Source organism: Barbus barbus, assembly GCF_936440315.1.
Source record: "Barbus barbus genome assembly, chromosome: 41".
Lineage (NCBI taxonomy): Eukaryota > Metazoa > Chordata > Actinopteri > Cypriniformes > Cyprinidae > Barbus > Barbus barbus.
In genome coordinates this window covers 24,414,701-24,437,556 of record NC_136719.1, presented here as the reverse complement: position 1 = coordinate 24,437,556, position 22,856 = coordinate 24,414,701, and the positions used below count along the sequence as shown (strand labels likewise).

Sequence of the window (22,856 nt, the reverse complement as noted above, 5' to 3'; positions counted from 1 at the left end):
AGTTCAGCTGTGAGAGCCTTGATGACAACACACTTTATTCTCATTGGTCAGATTCTGTGATGACAAGCACGACGCGTGTTGCGTGTTTATTCTTACAATTCCAATAATGATCACAAATCTGTGTTTTTATAACAGTAAAAGCTTTATTAGTGTAGTCACAGTTATATTGAGTCACGTTTATCAAAAAAACACTGATAAAAGCACTTTATTGGTATTTAAATAGTATGTTTATGTTGAAATTTATTCATGAACAGATGGCACTGTAGTAAGCAGTATATAAAAAGGGTTTCTGTTGCTCGTTAAAACGTTTCAGAAACATCTGTGTATTTGACACATATTGCATTTATTTCACTTCCAGTGATAGAGTATGCAAACACAGTGTGAGCGTCACTACCGGGAGCAGAAAGTGTCCGACTTGACATCTTCTTTTAATTCCACCCCGACTGCAAGCAGCTACTCTCGCCAGCCGGTGGCAGGCTAGTGTAGTCTCTCTAACAAGCCTATTCTGATTTATTAGCAATAATTATAAAGTATATTAAAATAGTAAACCATTATTTTAAATTGCAATAATATTACGGTTTTCTTCTGTATTTTTGAAATCAATGCAACTTTGATGAGCAGAAGAGACTTCTTTAAAATCCTACCCTTTGATCCCAAAGGGTAGGGTGCATGTTAACGCTAACTTGCTGCTTTAAGCATGTTGTACTGAAAGTGTGAAATCATTTTTGACAGTTGATATGAAGGTTAAGCCTAGCAAAGCACAAAATCTTACCATTCTTCCTCATTACTAGGACATCTCCACACTCATCCTCAGATGGGAGGAAGATCTCTGGAACCACGATCAGAATCTTGCGTTTGTGTGGAGGGTTAATCGTCCAGATACACTCTACATTGGCTGGGTAGTTTCCTGGATAGTTGGGGGACTCGATGTACCCGATGAACTCACCTATTTCACCCCCACATTCCCGATCTGAACACACCATAAACAACAGATTACATTATGATAAAATGGAACATTTCTAGACCTGGATAACTTTTTATTCCTTAAATGCTTTTTACTCCCAGTTCCAAAATACAGGTTTAACCTTCATAAAACACATGGGTTCACTCAAAATGCAATTTGCTGATCTGATATTGCTTTTATTTCCAGATTTCAAATTAGCCTGATTAATCGACTGATTAGAAGTTGTGCTTAAGAATGAATGGACTCACTCTTGCATTGAGACACACTGATGGCCCCGTCGAAGTCTGTGGTGGTGTTTCCAGGACAGGAAATGCAGTAGTTCTGTCTAAACTCAGCCTGGTAGGTTCCATGAGGACAGCGGATGCAACGATGAACTGAGGTGTTATAATAGTGACCTGGAGAACACAACACTACACACACACACACACACAAACACCAATATCACATGGGCTGATTTAGCATGAAGCTTCCTTTGCATACACATGGACCACAGGAGTCTAAGCGCCAGATTTACTAAACAGAGCAAATTAGCATGAGACAGCAATCCTATAAAAGTGCGATGGGACTGATCAACGTGCAAATTAAAGAATACAGATGCAGCTGGATCATTTCCGTAATTATCAACGCAATCTGCAAAAAGCAGTGCAAATTAGCTTCGGATCGCAAACTAGCAGAGTTGATGGGAATCAGGTACACAATGGCACAAAATTAGTTAAGAAAATGCGTTAAATAATGGCACAAATACCAATAAACTGACTACAGCAACCTTTAGTAAATAACCTTGCATGATTCATTTAAATTTTCATTACTCTCCTCCCAGAATATTTCTCATTTTTATTTAACTTATGTGAGATATATGATATAGTAAAATAACTCAAATTTAAATAAAAAGTAACAAAATAAATAGAAATATAAAAAAAATTAAAACAGAAAAAATAAAAACTAATTTGAAATATTACTAAAACCTATAATAGTATCTCAATGATGGCAAAATTACACTGGTGTAAACAACATACAATTTGTGCACCATGTTTTGCTCCAAACATTTTGTGCTCACTGTCTAGCTTTATGTAAATGTACTGCACTGTAGAGTGTCAAAATGTCTGACCTTTGACCTCACAGTCATTAAAGGAGCTGGCGCCCTCTCTTTTGGTACCGAGCCCACCTCCACAGGGGAAACAGAGTGTCCGTCCTGGGTCGGGCTGGTAGGTTCCCACAGGGCACAGCTGACAGGGCTTGAACCCATCGCTGGAGAAATAACCAGGTGGACATTGACCTATAAACAGACAAAAATGACCAAGAATGGTTAAAAATGTACTCTTAAAAGAAATATAAGTGTCTCGTGCAGGAAACATTTACATTATATTACAAGTAGAAGGCACACTGATTAAGTCTAGTTACCTGCACATGACGTGATGTTGCGGGCCCCTGTTGGGCCATGGCGGTCTCCTCCAGGACAAAGGTCACAGGCCAGCTGACCTTCACGTTCCTGGAATGTTCCAGGTGGGCACTGGACACAGCGTTCCTGCTCACCATGGTAGTATGACCCAGGCAAACATCTGACTAAGAGAGAGCAGCCAGCAGGGGGCAGCAGTGAGGCAGCTGAAATTCTGAGTTTTGAAATGTGACTCTAAAGACCTTGTGGTTTTAAGCGATCAATGTAAAATGCTATAATTCGTAACCCAAGACTTGAAAAGTTGTGAACTTTGCTTTAGTCAGTTTAGTTTCCATTGCATTAGTTGTCAGTATTTTCCAAATTCCTTAGTTATCAGAGTTTGCTTGCAAACATTTATAAAAACCACTGTCAAAGAATAGCAATGGCAAAACTTGTTTATTTGACATATTTTGCAGCACTTCTGCATAAATAAAACAGACATGCATAGACGATCAGAGTCCAAGCCAAATCTCTTTTTTATGTGCAAGTCCCAGACCATCTCGTAGATGCTCTCGTTCGTTCTTAACAGTTGACACTTTGTTTTAAGCTAGCTCTCTTGCATCAAGTTGCAGTGGAGAAGGGGGTTAATATAAAACAAACCCCACTCACTCTTCCGTTCTTACCACAGCGGCCGCTGTCTTTTTCTCGTCCCGGTCCACAGTTCTCCTGCCTCTGTCCAGCTTGTGGGACCTTCTGTGCCACCTCATACTCCAATCCAGCCACACGGATGAGGAAACGCTCCTGGTTAATGGATTTTTTCAGAGCTTTAATGTACGACTTCATCTGCTGCTCCATGCGCTGCCTTTGACACATTATGTTACAGTTCCCTACAGGAGAACAAAATGAACATCATGACCTTCATGCACCGCATTTCCACGCTCATCCTGCATTTTCTGTAGGTAGTTAGAGGGTTTATTTTAGGTGGAGGATGTCAGACTCACCAGTGGCATCTCCTGGCTTGACTTCAGCCTCCAGCTCCAGAGTGATGCGCGTGACCTCTTTGCTTGATGGGTTACGTGCCCGACGACCTTTGGCCTTCTTAGTCGAATCACACTTCAGGTTAACGAACGTGACCAGGCAGTTGTTGCACGGTTGGCCACCTGGAAAGTCATTATTCACACAAAGAGGGCACTTAAATGTAATTGTTTCACATTTTTTGGAAAGACACTATTAGACTGTCAACTTACTAACTCTTTTAAATATATAGCATGAAATTTGTAATAATGGGGATTTAAAGGCACCCAAAATTGAAAATAGTCATTATTTACTCACCTTCAATTTAGGCCTTTTTTTATTTACATAATAAACATGCGTACACAGAGCAAATCACATATGTGTTTACCATGTGTGTAGATCATTGTTTAGATCAGGGGTGGTGAACTCCGGTTCCTGGAGAGTTCAGCTCCAACCCTAAAAAAAACTCACCTGCCTGTAATCTTCCTAGTAACCCCTCAGACCTGGATTACCGTGCTCAGGTGTGTTTGATTAGGGTTGAAGCAAAATTCTGCAGGGACAGACGTTCACCACCCCTGATTTAGATCATCATATAAAGTGCTCATACAAAGACTTGGATTAAACCTCTGATTCATGTGGATTCGTTTTACCATGCCTTCACAACCTTAAAGTGCCCCTATTATGCCATTTCTAATATTGCCTTTCATGCAGTGTGTAATGTAGCTGTATGTGAATTCAAACAATCTGCAGAGCTATAAAGCCAAAAGTGCACGATATAACTAAAGTTATTGTCTCTGTACAGCCTAAACAAGTCGATAGTAATTTGAATCCCACGTCTGTGACGGCTACATATCACGGTGTACACAACATATGGATAATGCCTGCCTATGCTCTACATCGGTCGGCTGTGGACAACATGACCTGCCCTCAAACACGTAATTTTACCGAAGGCTACTTCTCTAATCTCACGGAGTTCAATGCGGGGATTCACAAAACGCTTGCTCTTGAATGATGGCTCAGTACCCAGTTTATTTGGACCAGCTGGCTCCACTGAATCACAACCTATAAGAATGATAAATAATAGATGTTTATATTTTCTATCAAGTGTTAAAAATATGGAACTATGGCAATGCTAGTATCGTTTCTGACACATGCTGTACGCGATCGACCAATCACAACAGACTGGGCCATCCAACCAATCAGAGCAGAGTAGGCTGAGGGAAAGGAGAGATTTAGAGCAGGGCTGCAACAACTAATCGATAAAATCAATAATAATCGATAATAAAAATTATCGACAACGAATGTCATTATTGATTAGTTGCGTCTACCTACCATGCACGGAAAACTTCTGCCAGTTGTGTCAAATAATACCACTGAAAAACGCATTTCTATGGACGAAATGAATCTAATAGTGGAAGAAACAGAGTGAGTTGCAGAGAGAATGCAGCTCCCTCAACAAACAGTCCTATGACCTTATTCCACAACAGGGACCATCAAAATGACATGGTACCCTTCATTTCCTGGCCCCTATGACCTCTGACCTGGCCCGATCTGTCTGCCGTTGTCCTCTGCCCTCCCCTTATGCTTCGGGTGCAGGTGGCATTTGGCGTTCTTGATCCGGAAGGATGCCGTCTGCTTCACTGGAGGAGCCTGAGTCTCTACAACCAAACAAAGAGGCCTTGACATGCAGCTCAACATGATTCATATAAAGTCCTTGCTGACAACTACAAGCTAACTACATTCATTCACAGCTGCTGACTCGCTACATGCAACGTGCTTGATTGAAAAAACAAAACCAGCTGGGCTGTTTGTGAACATTTAAAGCAGATTCGTGTTAGCTTTATGCTCACTCTGAACACTTATGAGGAACAGCAATTTGAGATTATAGTGTGCCGTGACAGGCATCCTAATGTGAAACAAGTTTGACATCAAAACAAACATCAGGCATGGTAAATAAGTTTCTAATTTGCCAAGCGCATCAAGTGATCATGTAATTGGACAGCTGCGATGTATCTGTCATTATGTTTCTTGGAATCATCGACTGCAGCTGTTCAAAAGAAACGTCTCATCGCTTTCCAGGTTCTGTTTGGCGGCACTTTCAACAAATAGGGTACAAAATAGGACCTAAATGTCTTACAAAATTAAGTCTTTTTCAACAAATGATCAGTGAAATTGAGGGGCTTAGCATTAAGAAAATGTTTATCGTTAACCGCAGGAGATCAAATTAAATAATATATGATCCGTTTGATTTATACTCTACGTGGAATCCTTCACACTAAAACTTTGATAAATAATAAACAACGTTAAAATGGGTAACACAGGGTTGCTAGTTTATGTCCAAATGTTAGTTTATAGTTAACATGCTTAATGGTTTCTGTAACATATCTCACAACAAAAATGAGATGCTTCTAATTCGATTACCTGTATGGGAACTTATACTGGTAAAATATTACATAAAATTAGCCATCAAAGTCTAGTGCACACCATTAGTCGCCAAGATTCAAGTCAAGCCTTGACTGACCTACTCCTCACTGATGATCTAAATACACTTTTTGTGGAAAAACAAAACATTACTTGTCATGATTGAACTGCCTATGAGATAAGGGAGGTGTTGGGACGTATGTATGATCTTACCTATGCAGCTCTGGATGCTGCTTGCATTTAATCTGCTCTGAGATTTACCTCGTAGAAGGGGTATTCCACAGCTAACAGAATAGCTGTTGTCTGATTCTGTGAAACGTAAAATGAAAATTGATCACCAGAATTAGAGTTGCATGCACAAGCTTGTTAAATTAGGTATTTTGGGGGGTATTGGTTTGTACCTGATAGGTAATGTGCTTTGGATGCACACGTGAGAGAGCAGCTCTCTTTTTTCCCCATCTTACTGCAAGTAAGGGTGGCTTTGGAGCCCACCAGATTGGATGTACATTTCACGATCTCTGTGCAGAAATGGTAAGTTTGACTCCAAGCAAGTACAATGAATTATGTTAATATGCATCAAAAGTGATTGGATCACAAAGACAATCAACTAATACAAATCTATCATTTATAAAATAAGGAATTAATCTGCAGTATTTGGCATTTGCACTTGAACCATAAGATTGTAGTGGCATCTGAATGGCCTCTAGGTGGCCCTCTTGTCCACATACCGACACAGTCCTTCCTGTTCCAGTGCAGTTTGTAACCAGGAGGGCAGGTACACTCGTAACCGCCCAGAGTGTTCACGCATCCGAATTTACAGCCACCCCGATTAATGCTGCACTCATCAATATCTATAAAACAAAGCAGACAATTACAAATTATGTATCTTTGTTATAAAAGGCCATAAATAGAAAAATATGGGTATTCAACTGTTGAAAAATACAGAGCAACCTTCGCTTCATCCAACAATGCAATTCACTCAACCTTCTATTTCCATTGACAAGTGAATCTAACATGGACTAAAAGCGAAGTTAACAAATTAGACAGTTTAGCATCATCAGTATTTTTAGCTAGTTACTCCCCAACACTGGAACAAAACCAGCAGAAGAAGAAAAACAAAGCCAAACAAAAGACTAAACGGAGATAGTTTCATTGAGAAACAGAGACAAAGAAAAAGTGTGTTTCAACAAAGAGCAGGTTTTTTTTGGTTTTATTTGTTTCTTTAAGGAATACAGAGCTCGCTTGCTAGGCTAGTCTGGCTTTCCTTCTCTTTGTCGTTCTTTTGTCCCCCATCAGATTTGAACCGGCTCCAGGCTAAACCTTTGACTTTCACATTTCCTTTCCCTGTCTGGATCCCGATCCTTCATTAATCTAAAGAGCGAGGAAAGGGACGGGGGAAGAGAAAACCAGTGTTAGATTGGCACTTCTGTTAACCTCTTGTAGCTACAGACTTTGGTCAAAGTCTCTTTTATGGCAAGTCAGTCCACTTGATGACAGCCTCAGGCAGCTGCTTTCAAGTCGTGCAAGTCTACTTGAATGGAAAAAGACCTAAACCAAAGAGTTTACATGTTCTTTGACTGTAAACTCGGCAACAGTCAATTCTGACCCAAGGCCCTGCAGCTTTAAGGCCCTGATATACCTCAAGCAAACCTGAAGAACAAACTGGTGTGCAGTCAGACAGACAGACTCAGTTTTATAGTTTTAGAATATTTTAAATCCTAATGTTAATATTTCCTGGTCACAACCATATGTCAACACCATCTTCCAATTTCTGAGAAAATTATTTGTAGTATTTAGATCATTTTATTCTACTGAAGCAGGTTCCATTAACATCCAGCATCAACAGAAAAAAAAAACAAAAAAGCTACTACATGAACTCCATTTGTTTTGTGAAAAAAATGCCAAATTTGTCACCACCGTCAGATTTTTGGTTCTAATAATATATCAAAATACTTAAATGTGACTCTTGAATAAAAGCTTTATAAACAATAACATACTCGCTGTTTGTTGTGTTTGTTTTAATACAATAATTGATTGATTCAATGTATATGACTACAAATTCTGGTTTTCGTCACCTCCGTCAGAGGAATATTTTGATATTTCATTATCATTTTTTATATTTGTTGAGGAATTGTTGGTCACATGTGAAAGTGTAATCTATCTGCTAATATAACAGTGTTTTGAAATGTTAAAAACATCTTGAATGCTGTTAAAGATAAAGCTGAAATTATATTACACAGTCCAAGGTAAAAAGCACATTTTGTTCAAAAAAAGAGAAAAGTTGGGAGGTTGTATCAAAGTATAGCTCAGTAGCTTAGTACATATAAGATACATAAATGTAGTTTCATGTCTGAATAATACAAGGTTTTATTTTTTCAATTTTGCACCCTGTTTTGTCCACACCCTGTGTGGCATCATTTTGAAGAAAATCAAGCCAAAACAAAGTTTGTTTCAGGACTTTGGCAAATGGTAAATGCCGTCAAGCTACCATTGGTCCATGCTGATGATGCTGTGTTCTGGCAATCTTCTCCGGTTCATTTCTTTTGTTCAGTCCGTCGAGGTCAGTCACAAGTAAAAACATGCACAGAGAGCTGCTTTATAGCAGAAATTGAAGTTGTAAAAATATACCAATGCAAAGGTATTTCAAACTTCTTTTTATCCCTAAGCAAAGAATGAAAAAGAACTTCGCTCTGAGTATATCAGGGCCTTTAACTTCTGTTTCCCGGCTATCAATGGGAAACCGATGACCATTCTCTGGAAACAAAAGAGAGAACTCCATAAATCTGGGTGTTATCTAAGTGCTAACGGACAAAGAGATACATTCATTATTTCTGATCCTCTCAACAATAGTTAGACACACCCACCACTAAATGAGTCCTCGTCTGTTCAATCAGCCCTGAAACAAGGTTCACTGATGCAGCTTATTCTGGCTGACAGCCGCCCACTTAGACGGGAAGAAACCATCTGACTGACATGATAACCATGGCTTTCAGCACTGGGTTTAGCTGAAATTGATTATATAATTACAAGACATAAAACTTTCCTGGACAACCAAAAGTAACAAGTACCCATTATTTCAAAGATATAACATCTAGATTACAGCTAGTGACTTATCCACCATAACATAAGTGCACAATCCCATTTGTAACTTTAATGTGCAAGACTTCCACTGTCATTCACTTCTAGTTATTTTACATTTACAAAAACTGTCTGTTGTGCTGTTTTACATTGCAAACTATTATCATAATCAAAAAACGAAATAGCTTGGTTGCAAAATAAGGTGGATACAAACCTCAGAATGACCTTTACAGATTTGTTTAGGGTCCCGATTGCTGCCAGAGGAAACTGGAGAGCATTTATATAGGAAAGTCTCAGTTTTCATTGGATGTGTTTGCCCAAGGTCCTACCAAGAAGAGCTAGTGGGTTTACCAACATGAGTTTTCTATTAGACGTTTCTTTACTGCAAAGGAAATGGACGTTGTTCTTGCAACACAGAAACTCCCATAATGCATGGCTTACCTCCACAGTGAGCCACGCCGTACAGGACGTAACCTTTGTGGCAGTAGCACTGGAAACTTCCAGGTGAGTTCACACATGTGTGGTCACACGCCCGGTCGAATGAACACTCATCTATATCTGCAGAAACAGGAAACACAAACACATTTATTCATATGAGAACTATTGAATTCACACCGTAGTGGAAAAGCGGTAGCCACAATGAACAGTACCATGTGGCGCTCCATCTGACATCAATCATTTCAGTGGAATCCCCAATTAGGTCTTAATAAACCTTCTGCTGTTCATTAACACACATTACCTGGCTAGAGCTGAGGTATTTAAACCCCTCATCCTTATTTCCTCAGGACATATGGAAATGATTTAGCCTTAAACGCTCCCCCGTCTGCCATATTATGGAATGTGTCGTAATTTAAGACTATTTCGGGTCGGCCTCTGGATTCTGTTGACTGCCACCTCACTCATTACTGCAGAAGTTCCCTGTACACCTAATCTCTGTCTGGGTGAATCTCATGGGAACAAAAATGTCCAGCTCATAATTCAACCTCAGCACATTTTCTAATTTTAGTTTTGTGTTTTTGTCAACACTGATTCCCATTACTGTTGACAAGTACTTTTTTTTTTTTTTTTTACAGTTTGTGTGTGAATGAGCTTATTAACAAGCTATTATCATTTTAGTGGATCAGGATCAATTCAGGCCACATCGTCCCCAGGTTACCTTAAAGTGTGGCATCAAGAAGCAGCTTCATCAGTCAGGCCTTGAGAAAGCACAGCTCCATAAATGAAGGTTACACAATCAATACACGCCCCAGAAACTCTTGTTCAATCTAACAAATCGCCCTGCTGATGTCTGCACTGTTTCTTGCCTTTGGTGAACATCAGTTCTGGGATTGGATGTGAGTGCAGTGTGTGTGTGTGTGTGTGTGTGTGTGTGTGTGGGGGGGGGGGGGGGGGTATCACTCAACGCCTTAGCAGGAGAACAATGAATAACCCAACAGGCATCCTCTGATACCCATGAGACTCAACACTGCTTGGATTTAGTGTAAAAAGCCAGATTTCATTTCTTTTCCAAAGGTAACTGAAGGCAAAACAACCAGCAGACTGCAAAAACGATGTTCTATCTCAGTATTTTTGTCTTGTTTTCCAGTACACATATATGAACATTCATAACCCTCTGATTGCCATGTAAAACACTCACACACACACAAAATTAAATAAAATGAAATAAATCATGTACTTGATTCAAGCTGCCAATTTATGAGAGTTTGATAAAGGACAAATTGTGATGGCATGGCACCTTGGAACTTCAATCGTGGAAACGGCACACCTTGTGGCTTATTCACGTTCTGCTGTAGTGAGTATGTATCAAAAGTGGTGCACAAATGGCCAAACGATGCATCACCAACAGCTACAACAGCTGCTGTCACAGGGCAATGTGTCACAGTACACAGTTCATCTCAGCCCTCTGCGTATGGGCCAGTATAGCCGACCATCCCCATGCTAACTGCACGCAATCACCAACAACTTGTGAAATGGGGCCCAAGATCATTGAAACTGGACTGTGGATGATTGGAAGAAAGTGGCCTGGTGTGACGAATCAAGATTCCTGGTGCATCACGTCAATGGCTGAGCGCGGATATGCTGATTACCAACAGAGGCTATGGCACCTGGATGCATTGTGGGGCAGATGCAGGTGGTGTTATTCTGTGGGTGATGTTTTCTTGGGACACTTTAGGCCCCATTATCCTGACAGCACAATCCCTGACAGCTGTCAGGTATCTGAACATCGTTGCAGACCAGGTGCACCCATTCACAGCAACCGTGTTCCTTTGTCAAGGAGAGGTTCGAGGAACATGATTGTAAATTTATGTTAATGCTTTGGCCTCCAAATTCAGGCTATCACCACATCCCCACAATTTACAGGAACTGGAGGACCTGCTGTTGACATTATGGTAGCAGATAACTCAGGAGACCTATTGCCACCTCATTGAATAAAATGGGACCCTGGACCATAAAACCAGTCATAAGGGTCCATTTTTTGAAATTGGGATTTATGCATCATCCGAACGTTGAATAAGTAAGCTTTCCGTTGATGCATGGTTTGTTAGGATAGGACAATATTTGGCCGAGATACAACTATTTGAAAATCTGGAATCTGAGGGTGGAAACAAATCTAAATATTGAGAAAATAGCCTTAAAGTTGTCCAAATGAAGTCCTTAGAATTATATATTACTAATCAAAAAATGAGTTTTGATATATATACAGTAGGAAATTTACAAAATATCTTCAGGGAACATGGTCTTTACTTAATATCCTAATGATTTTAACAACAAAAAAAGAAGATAATTTTGACCCATACATTGCATTGTTGGCTATTGCTACAAATATATACGTGCGACTTATGACTAGTTTTGTGGTCCAGGGTCACAAATGAGGTCCTACAGGTTATTAGGATAGGTGCAGTAGCTCATCTGTGTAAATGGGAAGTGAATTTAATCAGGTGGAAATGTTTGGTACTGTGCCTAAAACAATAACCTTACTGAAAGCTCAATTTTTATGATATAAACCTCAAATTTGGCACAACTTGTTTAAATATATGTCTTTGATATTCTCCCAGTTTTAAAGTAAAACATGTTTTGAAAAATATATATTACATATCATATACTATTGGTGCATTTTTCATAATAAGAATAAACTCCTATATATATATATATATATTTATCTGCCAAGTATCTTCTTTAAAAAGAGACCAAACGTAAGTATCTTCTCCAAAGCATTCAAGATTTATGACAGTTTTAGCTGGAAATTTTATTTTCACATCTGTGCTCAAAAAGTGGCAAACAGGTAATAAATGGATTGCTTCATAAATATAATTTAGTGCCATAAAATCCCTTAAAAATACAAAATTTTAAATAAAAAACATTATCAAACTAAAATATAGTACATTCATTTCATTGACATAAAAATGTTTCAGTCATTTCTGACAGCCATGTGAGCAGCACCAGAGGGTTAAATTAAGATACAAGTACTTGAGAGGCAAAAAAAAGAACAGTCTTGTTTTGGGTCAACATTAAGTGACTTTACACTGAACAAGAATAAAAAAATCGGCCTGTGGGGTCAGAAAATTAAATCGATGTTTTCTGAGCCCACTGGCAGATATTCTTGATTTAAGCATAAAATGACATCATTTTGGTCAAAAATGACTTAATATCTTAAGTAATGTTACGTCAAGTAAATGTATCTTGATTTAAGAATGTTTAGATAGTTGTACTAAAGTGACAAAAATACGGAGGAAAATCTTTTTTTTGCAGTGCATGGAGTTTTGGGCTGTCAGTGTGACAAGCTACATTTCATCTAAAGCTATTTCAAGCATTTTTCTTGTAAATGTGTCCAGAATTTTGACAGGTTGCGTCACCAAAAGGTGACTAGAAATAATGGAAGAAAAAAACTGTGACCAGTTTCAGCACCTAAAATAGAGTGCTTAATAAAATTGTATTTGACAACTACCCAATTATACTATTACCTAAGATTTAAAACAACAGGTTTTAAATACAAAAAAGTGTGGTCAACGGTCTGTGTTGCTAAGATGCCCTGAAGTGTATTTTTAGAGTGTTTGGGTGTTAGTATGTGGGTCTGACAGCAGGTGTGTGTACGTGCAGCGCTGCATTCTCACATTCTTTCATCACGCATTTCAGTTCTCTGTGCTAAGTGGGTACTGTGGAGAAAAAACAAACAAAACAGAACTTGGAATAGTTACAGAAAGAGCAGAATCAAGGGGTTATTTACATTAGAAATAATAACAAGATTTTCTAAGGAATAAGTGAGCGGTGCTTGTCCATGCAATCCATTGCCATGATGCCAAGAGATTGCAAGGGTGTTGCTATGCAGTTGCTAGGGTGAAGTCATATTTATTTATGCAGCACTTTATACAATACATATTGTTTCAAAGCAGCTTTACAGTAATTTAGCTCATCAGTGTCAAAACAAACTCAATTTAACTATAAAGCAGCTCTACAGAATGCAGTAGTGTTGTTCTTCAGCTCAGTTCAATGTTGATTCAGTTCAGTTTAATCACATTTTATTGTTGCATTTGTTATGAAACAAATTTGATCCGGCAATAAAACTTTGTTCTCATAAGATAGTGTCAGTGCCGTCAAATCAATAATATTATTCAATGTTAAGTATAGTGTGTTTGTGACACTTTGTGTATGAATTAATTTTTAAGTTTCAAATTATTGATGAAAGTTCTAAGACTCATAATTTGGTATTTGCACTGGAAAAAAATCATTTTCATTCTCAGCAATTGTTATCTGTTTTTCCAGTACAAATATCTAAATATTCTTCAATCACAAAACAAGTACTTGAGAGGCAAAATTACTTATTTTTTTATGAATTCCAGTTAAATGAATTTACTATATTTTAGTTCAATTATGTTTTTATTTCATATTTTCTATTTTAGAGGATTATATGGTGCTAAATTATATTTATGAAATAGTTATGATCCATTTATTGCCTGTAAACCACTTTTTGAGCATACAGTAGGCTTAAATACAAAATGTACTGTCGTAAATCTTAAATGCTTTAGGTAATTTTGGTCTCTTTTTAAAGAAGGCGCTTGGCAGATTAGTGTTTAAGTAGAAAAAAAAGACTATAAAAAGACTATATAGTTTTATAACTATAAAAAAGTTATAAAAGTTTATTATTAAAAAAATTGCACAAAAATACTATTTTAAATTTTATATTAAATTTTCCAAAACATGCTTTCCTCTAAAACTACATGAAAATCAAAGCCATCTAAACAAGTTGTGTTCCAAATTTGAGGTTGATATCTCAAAAAATGAGCTTTCAGTAAAATTTAGTTTAAGTGCAGTACCAAACGTTTCCACTAGATAAATAACATTTGCTTCCCATTCATTTCCGATGCAGTACAACTACAAGTGTGACTATCTTTTCTTGAATTCATGGTTTTGACCATGACATCCTTTAAAGATTTTTGTTCATACAGCAAGTGCCAAAACCTTTACCAAGTTTCTTACCATTCCGATGAAGTGAATAAAATAAAATAAAATTAATCTCACCTCCTCATATGTTTCTCCACTAGAAGTTAGTAATGTATGCAACATTCCATCCAGATAATTTGTCATTTAGGGTGTGCTCAAAGAATCTCAATCTTTTTATCAACAGGTACTTCAAGAGCTGATTGGTGATATTAGCAAAGTTTTTGTTCACTGATAAAATTCTTTCTGTTTCTGATATCAGAGATGAGGGGCAGTTGTGGATTAATGGTTGGAGAGTCAGACTTGTAACCTGAAGGTCATGAGTTCGAGTCTCGGTATCAGCAGGGGAGTGAATGACCAGTGCTCTCTTCCACCCTGAATACCACGACTGAGATGAGACCCTTGAGCAAGACACCGAACCCCCAACTGCTCCAGTTGGCGCTGGAGCAAATGGCTGCCCACTGCTCTGGGTGTGTGTTAACGGTGTGTGTGAGTGAGTTGTGTTTACTACTCACTGCTGTATGTGTGCACTTGGATGGGTTAAATGCAGAGCAGAAATTCTGCGTATGGGTTACCATACTTGGCAACATGTCACGACAATGGCAGAACAATCGTAACTTATTCCCTACAAGTGTTCATTCCTAAATGAAGATCCTGGTACCTGGGCAATCAATGCAAATGCAAGAAAGAGGTCTATCCAAGACAACAGCCAACTCGGGACACCTGAAGTGCAACAGCAGTACGTCAGCGCACCGTCCACAAAGCTATCAGTGCCAATGTAATTTAATATTTTAAGACAAACAACACTGTTCTGTGTTCTCGTTTTTAACCTAATTCAGAGTTTACTAATGGTTTTGTATAATTCTTAATTACACGCTGTTATGGTCATTAAGACTATATTAAGAATTTCAACTTTGTTGAGCACACCCCAAACATAGTCCAATCTCAGTGAAATTTGGTTTGTTTCCATTTCTCATTAAGGAGAGTTGACTGAGAGGGTGAGAGCAGATGATGTCAAAAGTCCAAAAATAAGGGCCATCCTAATAAATATATGTATGTGTGTGTGTGTGTGTGTATGTGCAAACTGCACCAGATGGTTAAGAAAATAACCTTGTTTTCTGAAAATATAATCAAAATTAAGTGAGTTTATTATGCTTCATATCAACTAACGGAGTAAGAAAAACTAAACAAATTTTTTTTTGTGTGCCACTGGCAAGACATTTTTCTTGTTTTAAGCATAAAAGTCACTTCATTTTGTTATATTTTTCATTAAATGTAATTTATTTTTATGTATTTTTTTTCATGTAATTTCGCTTCTCAGGTAATTTATTCGATTCAGCTTTAAGCAGCTCTACAGAAAACAACAGTGTCATTATTCAGCTCAGTTTAGTTTTCGCCCAATATTGCCAGTGGCATCAAATCAATAATATTATTAAATGTCTTGGATCATTGCTATTTGTGACCCTGGAGCACAAAACCAGTCTTAAGTCGCTGAGGTATATTTGTAGCAATAGCCAAAAATTAATTGCATGGGTCAAAATTATTGATTTTTCTTTTATGACAAAAATCATTAGGATATTAAGTAAAGATCATGTTCCATGAAGATATTTTGTAAATTTCCAACTGTAAATATATCAAAACATAATTTTTGATTAGTAATATGCATGGCTAATGCAACTTTAAGGCGATTTTCTCAATATTTAGATTTTTTTGCACCCTCAGATTCCAGATTTTCAAATAGTTGTATCTCGGTCAAACATTGTCCTATCCTAACAAACCATACATTACTTATTTATTCAGCTTTCAGATGATGTATAAATCTCAATTTGAAAAAATTGACCCTTATGACTGGTTTTGTGGTCCAGGGTCACATTTGGTTCAGGGTCTTTATTAAGGTTTGGTCCTTCTTTCAGTGCAATTCTGTGGGATTTTGACATCAGTTTTATCATCTGCCTGACAAATATCTTAAATCCGATCCCTTAGACAAATAATAGCACACGTCTCGGCATGATTTGAGAGTTACGAGCTGACAACTCCCAACCCCGAGTATGAGTAAAAGTTAATGGCCCCTAACAAAACAACATTTTTTCAACATATTCTGACTTTTTCACCCTTATAGACCCGGGCATGCAGGTCCCACTTAATCTCACAGCTTGAAACAATGGCATTGTGAGAACGAAATGACAGCTGCTCTGTTTATAGAGCGGAGATACGGGCTTTATCAGCGACTGCCACCTCCAGAATACTGGGGATCTGATAACACCTCCCCCTAAATACACCTCAGAAAGCTCTTAAGAGAGTCAGGAATGTCTCCAGGCTTTCGGAGAGGTGTTGAAGGACGCGTCCCATCGCTGGGCTGATGACAGCAGGGGAACACTGAGGCTGTTAATCCTCAGATAGAGCAAACAGTCTGTTTACATGCTTCAGCCTCAGCACTCACTCAGCGCCAGCATCTCGTTTCCTCGTGAAGGATAAGCATAGACGACTACGCAGTCTGATTTATAGGACTGATGGAATGATTATTTTGCAAATGAACAACAGGTTATATAACAACAGGTAATTTTTCGGAGTGTCGGAGCGCCTTGTTGGCAAAGGCTATTTACACTAACTCCGCCCACCAACGTGTGATTGGGTTAGTCAACACTCAAAACAGACACTCGTTCAGCATCAGTTTTAGTGGCGCAGATGGTAAGGTGCATGCCTTTTGACGCGATCGACCCGAGTTCGAGCCTGCCTTTTGCCAAACTTTTTCTCTCCCTTTTCAAATCTCATATCGCATCGGAAAGGCATTTATTTAAAAAAAAAATGAAGGAAATAATCAGAAAATAAAAGTATCGGGTAGGTGTAGGGAGGGCTTTATTGCCCCAATAAGGTGGCATCCATTTAATGATTTGAATTAAAACTATAATTTACACTCAATACGTTATTATTGCGTACTGTTTTATAATGTACTGAGGTGCAGATAATTGCCACTATTTGCAATAAGTAGTATAAATAGCAGAAAATCTTGCTATTTTAACAGTGTAAATAGAATCTATAGCTATTTGCACTTAGTGTAAATAGTATCTATCACTAAGAAAATATGCTATTTGCACAGTGTAAATAACCGCTGACATACATTTTCCCACACCAAAAGGGTTTTCTATGCATGCTATGTATGCTTTGCCATTCATTGAGAGCGTTCACAATGCAACAATAATTTTGTCGTTTTCTACTGAAAACATCTTAAGATTCTTATAGCAATATACATTTACATGATAAGCAAAATGACTCGAGTCTTGTTTTTATGCTTTAAATAAGAAAAACATTTCTGTAACACTTTACTTAAAGCCGTTGTGCTTAGTGCATTATAAAGGTATTCATAAAGTACACTATAGTAGTGCATTATATCTTTTCATAAATAATTGTAGTTAAATGTGTTTTAATGCATTATACTTTCTAAATGAATAGATAAGAATTAGGAAATATATTATGAAACTGAGGTTATCATGAGATCATATAAGGTGCATTACAAGGCACAATTAATTAATCAAAACTACTTTTATAATGCATTGTATATAAAAGCTTTAAGTAAATGTTAGCCGATGGCATAAAAAAAATCAACTTGTTTTCTCTTCCCTAGTAAATGTATCTGGATTTAAGAATGTTTAGATATTTGTACTGGACAACAAGACAAAAATACTGAGGAAGAAAGTCAATTTTGCAGTGCAAATATCAGACCTTGAGTCTTAGATCTCTAATGCTTTATAGTTCATCAATAATATGAAAGTAAAAATGAATAATTCATGCACAAAATGTCACATGCACTCTAAGATACTTAATATTAATAATACTTAATACACAAGTAATATTATGGATTTGATAGCATTGACACTATTGGATGAGAATTAAGCTGAGAAATAACACTACTGTCTTTGTTAGCGCTGCTTTACAGCTGAATTTGAATATTTGTCTCATATTTGATGAAGTTTCCATCATTGATTCTGCTTTTTTTTCCTGTTTATCACCATAAAGCTGCTTTGAAACAATCTGTATTGTATGAAGTGCTATAGAAATAAAGGTGACTTGACTTGCTACAACTAACCTCCTACAACTAAGTATGAGCAAAAATAACCTCCAGTATAAAGCAGCCAGACTGTTCTCCAGACTGGAGTTTATTGTAGACGAGGGCAAAAGGTCATGGATTATTTTATCACTTGACATTCTGACATTCCTTACAACAATGGTTATGGCATTTTAGCAGACAGGAGGAGATGCCCACGCTGCTGAGCAAAGACCGTTCCCACACTCAGCCCATATGAGTAAAAGAAACATCAGATGAAGTCAGACTCAGACTCAATATATATATACAGTTGAAGTCAAAACTTTACATACACCTTTCAGAATCTGCAAAATGTTAATTATTTTACCAAAAAAAGAGAGATCATACAAAATGCATGTTACTGTTTATTTAGTACTCACCCGAATAAGATATTTGATATAAAAGACGTTTACATATAGTCCACAAGAGAAAATAATAGTTGAATTTATAAAAATTACCCATTCAAAAGTTTACATACACTTGATTCTTAATATTGTGTTGTTACCTGAACGATCCACAGCTGTGTTTTTTTTTGTTTAGTGATAGTTGTTCATGAGTCCCTTGTTTGTCCTGAACAGATAAACTGCCTGCTGTTCTTCAGAAAAATCCTTCAGGTCCCACAAATTCTTGGGTTTTCCAGCATTTTTGTGTATTTGAACCCTTTCCAACAATGACTGTATGATTTTGAGATCCATCTTTCCACACTGAGGACAACTGAGGGACTCATGTGCAACTATTACAGAAAGTTCAAACGCTCACTGATGCTCCAGAAGGAAAAAACATGCATTAAGACCTCGGGGCGTGAAATACACGGTTTATTTGTATTTATTTTTCAGTTTTTGTTTGTTTTAATAACAATGTCTGGCAACACTGCATTGCCGGCACTTGATTTTGCCAAGTCAGACATGTTTCTGGATCAAAATATTTTGTTGATCCTGGAACAACATTACTGCCCAAAAACATAGACCTAACCCTATCCCTATCCCTAAACCTAACCCTACCCACAATTTATCCCAAAAATCAGAGGGAAATGATACCTGAATAACAACTGTTGTTGTAAGCCTAAAACAGACATTTCCTGTAAGTTTATCCCTCAATTCTGATTGGCTGATTGGGATGTTGTTCGAGGATCAACAAGGATGGATCCAGGAACATGTTGTACTTGGTGAAATCACGTTCACCAAAAATATAAATCATGATATTATCAACACTGCCAAAAACAGTAGTATTTAACAATAGTACACAGATCTGTAGAACAAGTAGGTTGCAGAATGAAACGAAATAGCCTATGCAAACACTAGCCATGAAGAAGTCTATGCTATGTCATTCAGTATAGTAATTACATTTTCACATGCTAAAAACATTTAGAAGAGCACTAGACAATTGTATCATCTATACAGCAATGATTATTAATGAAAACTAGAACATTAATATGTATTTGTTGCATGAATAATAAGCAACTGATATAATTATCCACCCAATAGTAAAGTTTGAACAAATTTTGATGCAATAAATAGGGTATGATTCAAAAATGTTCATCCCTCTAAAACAGAGAAATTATCTGTCTCCTTTAAAGTGTTTATAGTGTATATAATGCGTTGTATTTGTAGGGGTTATTATAGCACAATTCAACACAATAGGGTGCCGTTAATTGTGCCCATTGTGTATTAGAGAAAAACATTTTTCATAATGATATTTCCCCACATTTTAAATTCCTATTCTCCAATGAAAGGTTAGATTTTTGTGAATTTTTAAAATAACAAATTAACAATGCACATTTATTTTCACAGTCTTACCAACAATTCTGACCACGTGTGTATATTCAATTCCAAAAATATGTAATATGTGTATTTTATAACTAAAATACACCACATTATGGAAGCTAAACGTGTGTTTGGTTCAGATATGGATGCTGTAATGAGATCAACAGGATGCTATAGTGAGAAATCGAATAGACTGACATCAAACCATTGTTTCCAGAAATATTCCCATGGCTGGTGTGTGTAACAGTGTCGATCGATGAGAGCGTTTCAAACACCAGCAAGAGGTGTCTGTGCATTTATAGGACTTGTATTACCTTAAATGCTCCTGGTGGGATGACCAAACTAACCTAATAAACCCAGCTGGATCACAAACAGTCCAGCAGCAGAGAAACAGAACCTCATTTGCATTTTTGTCTTGTATTCCAGCGGAACAAAATCTAAACCTCCTTCAAACGATATGATTGGTCAATGTTCTGTACAGGTTTATGCTTTAACATAAAGACATTTTCATTGGTTAGTTTACCTTGGCACGTCCTCTCATTGGTCAGAAGTTTGTATCCTTTCTTGCAGCTGCATTCAAAGCTGCCAACCGTGTTTCTGCACACATGGTCGCACCCGCCGTTGTTCATGCGGCATTCGTCAATGTCTGCACCGAGAGAGAGAAAGAGAGAGCTTGAGCAGATACACATGCACTGGATTAGTGCTGTTCCCTTCAGTTCACCATGATTCAAACCAGCAGCGGAGGATACATGTGAAATAATCAAAAGGTAAAAAGGGTGACTGACCGTAAATATGACAGATTTGTCTGGGCTTAAACTATCAGCTTACTGTTCGAATCAGAAGAAGAGAGGTAGAAAGAAAAGAAAATATTTTTTCTTTCATATAGAAACGTTACAGAAATTTAAACAATTTGGGGAACCTTACAACATTAAAAACATTTCACATTTTTTTGAAAAAAAAAAAAAATTATAAATAATGAATAAAGACAAAAGACTTCAATGAAATAATTTTACTCTCTATTTTAAAACGCTGGAGGAAATGTTGGAGTTATGTATAGAAAAAATAGAATAAAATAAAATATAAAAATACATTTTTATAGAAACTGAACAGAAATTGGAGAAACTTATAAAATGTATTTATAAGAGATTTATAAGAAAAATAAAACCTTTCAATGTACACGGTAAGAATCATGAATAACAGAAAATAACTCACATAAGTCACATAATCACATAATTTTTAAAAAGCAATTTCATATCATCAGAAAATTAAAACACATTTCACTCCTTATGAATTTCACCTAAGAATTCACTTCAACCGCAGACTTAATTAAAATAATCAGACTGTTTCTCATTTTGTAAAAGGCAGACTCTGCTTGAATCCTAGGAGCATTAAGTATCTTAAATATTGTTCATTTTCTTTCAGCCGCCAGAAAATTTACCAGAGAAATTCACTATTTTCTGAAGCAACAAATGTTCAGTCTGTGATATTAAACAATGATATTTCTCAAGCACTCTAAAATCTAAAATAATTACATTTACGCATTTTGCAGATGCTTTTTTCCAAATTGCATCGGGTTTACATCAGTTTTTGTATTCCCTGGGAGTTGAACCCATGACCTCGACGTTGCTAGCGCCGATCGCTATCGTTTTGAGCTACAGGAATCAAAGAAGAGAAGTGAGAAAATGAAGCATGCAGACAAGAAATGAGGCGAGAATAAGAGAAAGGAGCGAATGCGAGAGGACGAGTGGCTTGGACACGAATGTGCGGCTTCAGAGTCGCTGCGGGACTCCGACAGGAGGAAGTCTTTCAGGATCGCGTCTCCTCAGGCCCGTTCTCTCAGAATCGGGGATCAATATATCATCAGCTTGTCCTGCTTTCCGCAGGCTTTGATTGAGCTGCACTGGATGTTTCTGATTACGGCTGAATCATCTGAGTAAATGAGGCGTTCATCTCAGAGAGAGGCTGCATCATCTGGAGAAAATAACGGCATTAGGAGCAGAAGAAACTCTCGCTCTGGGCCTGAAGGAGGCTCCGTGTCTTCTCGTTTTTCTTTGTTTCTTCTACAGCAGAACTAATAAAACTCAATGTTCTTTTATCGCTCTTGTTAGCGTAACGTTATGAGCGCTAGGGGCGACGCAGGCTCCCAGTCTTGGCCGCACGAACCCACAAGTCTGCACTTCCAGTTGCTTTTCACCCTTTTGGAAACTCTTTTATTCTTTGTTAAACCCTTTCGTGTTCCCTCGTCTATTTTTCATGCTTATTTACTTTCTTCAAAAGCAGTCGTTGTTTTATAGTCGCTACGAGATCATGCTGTGATTATGGAAATTTCATCTTGGTGGCTGAAAATGTTGGAGTACCACTTACAAAAAAGAAAAGAAAATAAATTTTTATATAAATTTATATAAATTGAGGAACCGTATAAAAAATCATATACAAATATTTATGCAGTAAAAATAAGAAATAATCCTGCACTATAGGAAATAGAGGTGTAGAGGTTGCTTTTACGTGACGTCAAAATGGTCACATTGGAGAACTTTGAGCTGAAATGAAACACTCCCAACTTGTAATTACGAGATCTTCAAAGACGTGAACGCTGTTTACAAGTTGAGAACTCATAATTACGGTAATTCAGAAATGACAGCATGCAATAAAGAGTCTGAGTGGGAGTTTTCTGATTTCTTGTCTTTGAATTCAAAATCTGCTGAAAGCTCCAGGATTGATCAT

General features: G+C 37.4%; 1 protein-coding gene across 2 annotated transcripts in view; it reads right to left on the bottom strand.

Moving 5' to 3' along the window:
* Window positions 1-22,856, bottom strand: part of LOC306860182 (signal peptide, CUB and EGF-like domain-containing protein 3) — a 128,069-nt gene that overhangs the window by 4,390 nt on the left and 100,823 nt on the right. For both annotated transcript variants that reach the window (XM_079401750.1, XM_079401749.1), the window contains exons 9-20: window positions 20,656-20,778; window positions 9,294-9,410; window positions 6,503-6,625; window positions 6,176-6,292; window positions 5,988-6,083; window positions 4,895-5,011; window positions 3,341-3,499; window positions 3,023-3,226; window positions 2,366-2,527; window positions 2,073-2,240; window positions 1,213-1,374; window positions 773-970 (exon numbers count right to left, since the gene is read on the bottom strand). In XM_079401750.1, coding sequence (XP_079257876.1) covers window positions 773-970; window positions 1,213-1,374; window positions 2,073-2,240; window positions 2,366-2,527; window positions 3,023-3,226; window positions 3,341-3,499; window positions 4,895-5,011; window positions 5,988-6,083; window positions 6,176-6,292; window positions 6,503-6,625; window positions 9,294-9,410; window positions 20,656-20,778 — 1,746 coding nt within the window. The remainder of the gene's footprint in view (window positions 1-772; window positions 971-1,212; window positions 1,375-2,072; window positions 2,241-2,365; window positions 2,528-3,022; window positions 3,227-3,340; window positions 3,500-4,894; window positions 5,012-5,987; window positions 6,084-6,175; window positions 6,293-6,502; window positions 6,626-9,293; window positions 9,411-20,655; window positions 20,779-22,856) is intronic.